Source organism: Cricetulus griseus, chromosome 3 (genome assembly GCF_003668045.3).
Source record: "Cricetulus griseus strain 17A/GY chromosome 3, alternate assembly CriGri-PICRH-1.0, whole genome shotgun sequence".
Taxonomy (NCBI): Eukaryota; Metazoa; Chordata; class Mammalia; order Rodentia; family Cricetidae; genus Cricetulus; species Cricetulus griseus.
The window spans coordinates 94,790,771-94,800,978 of NC_048596.1; the positions used below are offsets into that span (position 1 = coordinate 94,790,771).

A 10,208-nucleotide genomic window follows, 5' to 3' on the forward strand; every position below is an offset into this window, starting at 1 on the left:
AAACATTTAACACTCCAGGCAGAGAAGCAGGTAGTCTAACTGCAGATCTTCACTTATCCATCCTCCCTTCTGAATCCAAACCTGATGGGGGATGTTCTTCTGTATATATGTTTCTCTTATAGGTTGACAAATGAAACACTGATTGGCCAGTAGTTAGGCAAGGAGTATTGTCCCGCGTGATCATCTCGCCAGCAAGAACTCGGATCCTTCTGCAGTAAAGCTTTAATGCATCTTGAGAGAGAGAGCATAAGCTTACAGGGCAGAGACCCCGAACTCCCAAGAACCCATCCCTTATAAAGGCTGGCAAACGCCGCCTCGGACGTGTTACCCCCAGACTCGCTGCAGCTCATCGGACCATATGACGCCACGGGAGAGGCAGGGACCAAGGGATGGAAAGTTACCCTGCGCCTGCGCACTAACTTGTTTACATTCGGTGCCTGCTGGATGCAGGCGCCATCTTGTAATGGAGAATGCAAGGACGGCTCCCTACATCTCCCCCTTTTTTATTAATTAATGATAAGGCTTCATATTTTTACAAGCAAATAGGTCACCCATATGTTGAGGGATAGAGGCAGAAGTTGTAACTTTCCAATCAAACATTAAGACTGTGTACGAGAGTCACCATTAGGCTGTTAGCTTGACCCGAAGCACTCTCGACCTGTCCTCTGCCGTTTTTCTGGGAAAGGGAGACTAGGGCAGGCAACCCTTATGCAGGACAACATGCCCCCCAGAGAAGCCTGCATACTGGGCAACTCTCTGTGCGATGCCTTGCTTGACATCCCTCATGGGCTGCTCAAGCCAGACACTCTACCCTGTGCAATGATCCTAGGCTCCGGGTGTGCAAGAGCTGTCTGGCCGGTGGCCTATTGCTTTAGTATTGTTAGCCAAATGTCAGTGGAAGCCCCTTGTTCCAAAGCTACAAGCGCTTGGGCGATAACCACCTTGTCTCTCTTAGTTTGAGCCCTGAGCCTACAGACCAGCCAGAGAAACAACACCAATCCGCAGCAAACGGCTGCACCAAACAATCCCACCCCCACCCATTCCTTAAAATAGGAGACAGCTGAAGCGATCCATGATGACAATCCCTCTGTCAAGGACAGGTCAAGGTGCATGGAGTTAATCTGGATAATAGCAGCTCTCAACTCCCGGGGAGAAGGTGGAGTTCCGGCTTTTGAGGGTCCGAAGGAGCTCTTCGGGTGAGTCTTTCCGGGATCCACAGGGGATTCTCTTCGTCCTGTGGAAAAACACATATAGCTCCCCTGGATCTTATGAGAATAGGATCCGGGCCTCTCCAAAGACCAGTTAAGATATCTTTCCATTTTACCATTTCCTTTGGCCTTTCAAGTTCTGAGGTCTGGCGCTCGGCCGCAGTATGGCCCTGAGCGTCAATGTTTAGAAAATTAAGGGTAAAGAGTGCCATGGATATTGCAACTCTTGGCACCGAGGGTAAGGATGCTCCCATTCCCTCCTTTTGTTTGATTAAATAAGACTTAAGCGTGCGATGGGCACGTTCCACAATGCCTTGTTCCTGAGGGTTATAAGGTAGGCCAGTAAGATGGGTAACCTCCATCTGTCTGCAGAAGTGCCGGAACTTTTGAGAGGTATAAGCCGGCCCATTATCTGTTTTTAAGAAGCACACAGGTGGCTAGGTAAAGTCTTATTTCTGTAATACAGTTGAACTTAAAACTATATAGAGCTACATTATATTTCTTAAACAGTAGCTTAACTTCTTTCTGAGGCAGGTTTTTTTTGTATCTTTGGAGCCTGTCCTGGAATTCAATCTGCCAGACCAGGCAGGCCTTGAACTCATAAAGATCCATCTGCCTCTTACTCCCAAGTGCTGGGATTAAAGGCGTGTGCCACCAATGCCCTAAACTTAAGGGCGTGTGCCACCAACACCCGGAGCTTAAAGGTGTGTGTTATCAACATCCTAAATTTAACTTCTAAAAACATAAACTGTAACATCTTATAATAGATTAGCATCTTTTATAAAACAAGAACTTTACATTGTCAGGCTTTGCTTAAAAATAATTTTAAATTGAAGCTCTTTAAGTACAAACATTAATAAAACCAAACATTTGAAAACTGGTTTTAAAAAGAAATTTAAATTCCCTTAAGGTCTTTCTGCAATATATAGAAGCATTAACATTTTAAATCTTAATTGAAAAACTTGTTTCTAAGATGGTACCTCTAATTTCCATGCGGTCATCTTTAGTCAAGATGGCGGTTTAAGTATCCTTTTTTAACTTCAGCAAAATGGCTACCAGGAAACAGAACATTTTAAAACAAGCATACATAAATTACTTGAGCAACTTTAGGATATGAGGCTTTCCCCAGGCACCCCAGGCCTCCAAGCAGTGTTGGATAACATGTGTGGCCTTTTCCCCTGTCAAAGACTGGGAAAGCCATCTACAGTTTCCTCCGCTCCTCTAATGGTAAAAAGGAGTCGGTACCAAATTTTTGTAATGGGGGTGCTGATGGAAGTACACCCAGTGGATTAACAGGTCTCTTAAATTTACCGGGGTGTGACTGGTCATCCCCTATCGTCTCTCCCCCCTTTTTTGTATCCTGGCGAGGGCCCTTTTTCTTAGACATGTCCTTCCTTTTTTGAGCTCCTAATCTCTCATCTTGTTCGGTTTCTGATATATTATCCTGTACCTCTTTAAGCGTTTTTTGACTCTCTGCTATCGTGGGACAGCAAGCCTCATCCTCTAGACAGTTTTTAATTAGGTCTCTCTGTTTTGAAGAGCCCATTATGCTGGCAGCTACCTGGGGTAAGCTTGGTCGCGAACTGAAACACCAGCCACGATGAGCACAATATAAGACCAATATGAACAAAAGAAGAATGAAGACTAGAGTTAAGGCATTTACTGACCCATCCCATGGTGGTGACCAATTAAGGACAAAGTTTAAAATAAAAAGGTATCAGGATTAAGCATACCTCTCCGAACTTAACACCCTGCAGTTCTGAATCCGCCCTGTCCTCCGAGGGGTCTCCGCGGTGCCGGCGATGTTAACAAGTTCCCAGGTTTTGGTACCAGATGTCCCGCGCGATCGTCTCGCCAGCAAGAACGACACAGGACACTCGGATCCTTCTGCAGTAAAGCTTTAATGCATCTTGAGAGAGAGAGCATAAGCTTACAGGGCGGAGACCCCGAACTCCCAAGAACCCATCCCTTATAAAGGCTGGCAAACGCCGCCTCGGACGTGTTACCCCCAGACTCGCTGCAGTTCATCGGACCATATGACGCCACGGGAGAGGCAGGGAACAAGGGATGGAAAGTTACCCAGTGCCTGCGCACAAACTTGTTTACATTCGGTGCCTGCTGGATGCAGGCACCATCTTGTAATGGAGAATGCAGGGACGGCTCCCTACAGAGTATAGGCAGAGCTACTGGGTGAGGAGAATTCTGGGTAGAGTAAAGGTAAAGAGGTCACTAGGTAGACACGATGCTGCCAAAGGTGTTACATGCCAGATTATGGATAAGCTACAGCCTCATGATAATACATAGGTTAATAGTAATGGGTTAATAATTAAGAGAGATTGATAGTCAGTAAGAAGCCCAAGCCACCAGCCAAACAGTTTATCAATTATTATAAACCTATATGTGTTTATTTGGTGCTAAGCTGATATGGGACAAAGCTGGAGAAGAAACTCCATCGAAACTCCTAGACATCGGGTGAGAATTTTCATGTAAAACCTGATGAAATCTTAAAAATGGATTTTAAAAACTAAAGAACAGAGGCAAGCACAGCTTCTTGGTAATATCATTTTCTTGGTTGGGCTTTTGCTAGAGACAAGCAGAGACTCATGTCTCCTTTAAGGAAAGCTTCCTGACTCAGCATTAGTGGCAAAAGCAAGGGATGCTTTGAAGATGCCCTGCTACCAAACAATTAAATGCCAGCAGCATGCTTCTTGGTGTTGGCATGTACATAGAAACTCCACAGTAATGGTAATAAGCAGGAAGCAGGAAATGAAGCTAGACTCTCAGAAAGCCAAGGAATAAAATGGAGCCAGCTGCCACTTTAATCTTAGATATGCTTTTAGCAGATAAAAATTTTGTGACCAGAAAAATATAGAGTTATAAAATAAAGACAGATTCAGAGACACAAAACTATAAATCTTCTATAGTATGTTTGAAAATATGTGTAGGCTTGGGAGAGAAAGTGAAAAGGATGGAGAAATTCCTTTATAAAAAGAAGAAATAGAGTAGCTAGGTGTGGTGGCACACAACTTTAATCTCAGCACTTGGAAGGCAGAGCTGAGTAGATCTCTATGATATCAAGGCCAACCTAATTTACAGAGTGAATTCCAGGACAGGCAAAAATACACAAAGAAACCCTGTCTCAAAAAAAATGAAAAAAATGACAGTAAAAGAAATTGAGAAATAATAATTAAAAAAAAAATAAAACGCCAGGTAGAGATACAACATACCCTGAGAATCTGGATACTGTATGTTTTTGTGTTTTTTAATTATTTGACTGCTGATGAAGGATCAACAGCTGCTAATAAACATTTGATTACAAGTGCTGCTGGATTAATCCAACATATATATTTTTAAAATGTCTTTACTTTAAAATTTAAGTCTAAGAACATGTTACTTTGGAAGAAAATTCTGCTTTTGTTTCCACAGAAGATGAAAACCTGTGGATTCCTTCCTGAAGAATATGGTTTGATCAAGCAAGAACCCCTGAAGCAGTGTCTCAGGTGACTCTACATCCAAAACTGCTAGGACGATGCAGCCTCATACCTCATACTATTACAGCCAGGATTTGGACACTTTCTGGGTTTTCTCAGGATCCCACTCGGATTGACAGCACCGCCCCGCCCCCAACCCCAACAATAGGAAGCAGTTTGGAAAGAACGATGCCCAAATTCTCAAATATTGTCAATGAATGTTTGTTTTCATTTAAACAGGGTTGGATAGAAATGGCTAAGTGTCAAATGCTTTCTAAGGGAAAAAGAATGGGAATATGATATGGAAATGAATACTTTGCAGGAATGAAAAAGGGGACAGAACAACAGACACAAATGAAATCCAGTGAATCATCAGTTCATACTTCGTGAACCTATATTCCTCAAATTCAAAAATCTAAAGGAAATGGACAATTTTCTTGACGGATTTCACTTAATAAAATTAAATCAAGAAGACATAAGCAACTTAAATAGGCCTAAAATTCCTAATGAAATTGAAGCAGTCATCAGTAGCCTCCAAACCGAAAAAAGCCCAGGGCCACATGGCTTCAGTACAACATTCTACCAGAAATTCAAGGTACAGCTCATACCAATTCTCCTCAAAGTATTCCACACAATAGAAGCAGAAGGGTCATTTTGAAACTCTTCATATGAGGCTTTAATAACGTTGATACCCAAGCCACACAAAGACACAACTAAGAAAGAACTACAGACCAATATCTCTCATGAACATTGATGCAAAAATTCTCAATAAAATACTGGCAAATAGAATCCAAGAACACATTAGAGAAATCATCCACCATGATCAAATAGGCTTCATCCCAGGGATGTAAGGATGGTTCAACATATGAAAAACGATAAATGTAACCCACCATATAAACAGACTGAAGGAAAAAAACCACATGATCATCTCACTAGAGCCAAAAAAAGCCTTTGACAAAATCCAACACCCCTTCATGATAAAGGTCTTGGAGAAATCAGGGATAACAGGAACATACCTCAACATAATAAAACCAATATACAGCAAGCCAACAGCCAACACCAAATTAAATGGAGAGAAACTCAATACAATTCCTCTAAAATCAGGGACAAGACAAGGCTGTCCACTCTCTCCATACCTCTTCAATATTGTCCTTGAAGTTCTTGCTAGAGCAATAAGACAACAAAAGGAGATCAAGTAAATACAAATCAGAAAGGAAGAAGTCAAACTCTCACTATTTGCAGATGATATGATAGTCTACATAAGTAACCCAAAAAACTCTAACAGGGAACTCCAACAACTGATAAACACATACAATGAAGTGGCAGGATACAAGATTAACTCAAAAATAAAAAAAACTGTAGCCCAACTATATAACAATGACACACTGGTGGAGAAAGAAATCAGAGAAACATCAACTTTTACATTTGCCACAAACAACATAAAAACCTTGGCGTAACACTAACCAAAAAAGTGAAAGACCTGTACTGTAAGAATTTTAGTCTCTAAATAAAGAAATTAAAGAAGATACCAGAAAATGGAAAGATATCCCATGTTCTTGGATAGGTAGGTTCAACATAGTAAAAATGGAAATCTTGCCAAAAGCAATTTACAGATTCAATGCAATCCCCATCAAAATCCCAACACAATTCTTCACTGACCTTGAAAGAACAATTCTCAACTTTATATGGAGAAACAAAAGATCCAGGATAGCCAAAACAAGCCTGTAAAATAAGGAAACTTCTGGAGGCATCACCATCCCTGACTTTAAGCTCTATTACAACGCTATAGTCCAGAAAACAGCATGGTATTGGCACCAAAATAGACAAGTAGACCAATGGAATAGAGTAGAAAACCCGGTATTAACCACACACCTAGGAACACCTGATTTTTGACAAAAAAATCCAAATTTATATGATGGAACAAAGAAAACATCTTGAAAAAATAATGCTGGCATAACTGGATGCCTACATGTATAAGAATGCAGATAGACCCAAGCCTATCACCATTAACAAAACTTTAGTCAAAATGGATCAAAGACCTCAACCTAAACACAGCCACACTAACCCTATTGGAAGACAAAGTGGTAAATACCATTGAATTAATTGGTATAGGAGACCGATTCCTGAACATATCATCAGTAGCAGAGACACTGAGATCAACAATTAATAAATAGGAGACAGATTCCTGAACATAACATCAGTAGCAGAGACACTGAGATCAACAATTAATAAATGGGACCTCCACAAACTGAGAAGCTTCTGTAAGGCAAAGGACATAGTCAGCAAGACAAAATGGCAGCCCACAGACTGGGAAAAGATATTCACCAACCCCACATCTGACAGAGGGCTGATCTACAAAATATACAAAGAACTCAAGAAGCTAGTCTCCAAAACACCAAACAATCCAATTGAAAAGTGTGGTACAGAACTAAATAGACAATTCTCAATACAGGAATCTAAAATGGCTGAAAGATACATAAGAAAGTGTTCAACATCCTTAGCCATCAGGGAAATGCGAATCAAAACAACTCTGAGATACCATCTTATGCCTGTCAGAATGGCCAAAATTAAAAACACCAATGACAGTTTATGCTTAAGAGGATGTGAAGAAAGGGGAACACTTCTCCACTGCTGGTGGCAGTGCCAACTTGTACAGCCACTTTGGAAATCGGTATGGGGACTCCTCAAGAAAACGGGAATCAGTCTACTACAAGATCCATGAATACCACTCTTAGGCATAAACCCAAAAAACACATTCATACAACAAGTGCATCTGTTCAACAATGTTCATAGCAGCACTATTTGTAATGGTCAGAAACTGGAAGCAGCCTAGATGCCTGTCAGCCAACGAATGGATAGAGAAATGTGGTAAATTTACACAATGGAGAACTTCTCAGCGGAAAAAACAATGCAATTTTGAAATTTTCAGGAAAATGGATAGAACTAGAAGAAACCATTCTAAGCAAGGAAACCCAATCACAAAAGAGAAACATGATATGGACTCACTCATATATGGATTTTTAGACATAGAGTAAAGGATTACCTGCCTACAGTCCACATTTCAGAGATGGCAGTAAATGAGGAGGACCCTAATAGGGGCATACGTAAGAGGGTCCCTTCATCAGGGAAGGGACCATTTCCCCTACCCTGATGAAGGGGAAAAGGTCAATATCCCCTGAGCAAATTGAGAGCACTGGCATTGGGGGAGGGAGCAACAAAAAAAATGAGAAGCAAAGAAGGATGTAGAGGTCATAAGGGAGCAAAAAGTTTGAGTGAGGGGAAGAATAGAAGAAAGGATATATGATAGGTAGCATTTTAGTGGGGGGGATGTAAAAGGGGAGAACCAGAGAGAGAAGGGAACTGGGATTTTCATGGAAAACAATATTTTTCTAACTAAAATAAACATTGACTTAAAAGAGAGATTAGGCTTTCCCAGAATATCAACCTAAAGGGGCATAAAAGGACACAATAAGACTAGGCACCAATCCTCCTATTAATGCTGGATGAGGCAATATACTGGGTGGATAAAGGTCTCAAGATCAGGCAAAATGTTGAGATATTCACCCATTACCCCTGTTACAGGTTTCACCAAATCACAAGACTAAACACCTTGTAAGTGCAAACAGCTGCAGGTTCAAGGACATTTGTTTTTTCAGTGAGGGCATTCAAAATTCCTAGAGAATACATGATATCTACCATCAAGTGACCTTGACTGATTGTAAAAAAAGAGACTGTGGAGCTGTGTGTTCTGTGAGCCTTTTCAGACAGCCTCCAGCCTGATGTGGGCATCAGTGATTACACAACCTGCAGAATTGACCAGCATGAGACAGCTCAGGTGTGATATCATTATCAGATTTTGCTTGAAAACCTACACCATTAATCCCAAGAGTTACAGACAGGGAGATTTATGGATGTTCCAGATCAGCCTGGTCTATAGGGCTAGTTCTAGGACTTTCAAGTCTTCATGGAGAAAAAAAAATGAAGAAAACAAAATGAGGAAATAAACTTGGGAGTTCTTTGGAATGAACAGGGCGGCCTGATGGCCCAGACTGATTCAATATTGGTGTCAAAAGCCATTTTCTTTTAAGGTCAGAATAAGTTGTTCTTTTTGGTACAGTATTGAAGATTGACTCACAGTACTCTACTCCAGGGTGATATATTATCCTGTGAAGGAACCTTGAGATTTTGCCAAAATAGTTGTCAAATAATCTAAACTGTTATCAGCTTCTGTAAAAATCTCTTTCAAAATCATGATGTTACAAAGATCTCATTTTGTAAGGTTCTCTAGAAGAGAGCCTGTAAAGTAAACCGACACTGTATTCTAAATTCTCATATTCTACATCCAGTTCTGAGCCTAGGAAATAAAGCTTGCTTAATTAACTTTAACAGGGGTGGCAGTTTCTATTCTCAAATATTCAGATGCCAGCTCACTGATAGAAATTCTGATATGAGGGTGAAAGCATTTCACTTAAATCCTGTTGCTTTCATTCTTGGATTACTCCTTCCTTCCTTCCTTCGTTCCTTCCTTCCTTCCTTCCTTCCTTCCTTCCTTGCTTCCTTCCTATTGGTTTTTCTCTTGTACATTACATTCACACCACAGTTTCCCCTTCCTCCACTTTTCCCAGTTACTGCTACATCTTACCTCTACCCTGTTTCCTACATCCTCCATTTCTCTTCAGAGATTAGGCCTTCCTGGAATATCAACCTAATGGGGCATAGGAGGACACAATAAGACTAGGCACCAATCCTCATATTCATGCTGGATGACCAATACAGTAGGTGGAGGAAGGTCTCAAGATCAGGCAAAATAATCAGAGATTTGCCCATTCCTCATGTTATGGCTTTCACCAAATCACAAAGCTAAACACCCATAACATATATGCAGGTGAGCTAGCTCATACCCATTCAGTCTTTTTGATTAATTCTTTTGTCTCTGTGAGACCCTTTTAGCCCTGTTAATTTATCTTGTGGGGCAAGTTCTCCTGGTGTCCTTGAAGCCTCTTCCTCCTACAATCATTCCTTCTGCTCTCAAGCCAGAATCCTTGTGCTCTGCCTAATTTCTGGCAGTGGGTCTCTGCATCTTCTCCCATCAGTTGCTGGGGGAAGCCTCTCTGATGATGGTTAGGATAGGAAGCCATGGGTGAACATAGCAGAATCATTCAGTGGAAATTGTTTATTTATTTATTTAAACATTTATTTATGTGTGTATTTATCTATTTGCCAGTTGTGTTGCATGGAATGTTGTGCATGAGCTCCTCTTTGAATAGGCTACAGGTCAGACCAGTCGTTCGTTGGCCACTCCCAAAAATTCAAACCACCATGGCCCCAACAAGCATTGTTGGTAGGATAGATATTAAATCAAAGATTTTGTTATGGCGATGTTATGTTCATGATATAACAAATATAGCTTGCCTGGAGGTCAGTGTACCAATCTTGGTACAGTATTAGCCATGAAAGCCAGGCTGTGGTGGCACACACGGTTCATCTTAGTTGCCATACTAGTTAACCATACATTTTAAGCAGTGGTGGT

At 41.1% G+C, this 10,208-nt stretch overlaps 1 protein-coding gene across 1 annotated transcript in view; it reads right to left on the bottom strand.

Moving 5' to 3' along the window:
* Nucleotides 1-1,116: 1,116 nt before the first annotated feature.
* LOC113834867 (ubiquitin carboxyl-terminal hydrolase 17-like protein B) overlaps nt 1,117-10,208 on the bottom strand; it is an 11,142-nt gene continuing 2,050 nt past the window's right edge. The window contains exons 2-3 of the mRNA XM_035441626.1: nt 1,325-1,378; nt 1,117-1,227 (exon numbers count right to left, since the gene is read on the bottom strand). Coding sequence (XP_035297517.1) covers nt 1,117-1,227; nt 1,325-1,378 — 165 coding nt within the window. The remainder of the gene's footprint in view (nt 1,228-1,324; nt 1,379-10,208) is intronic.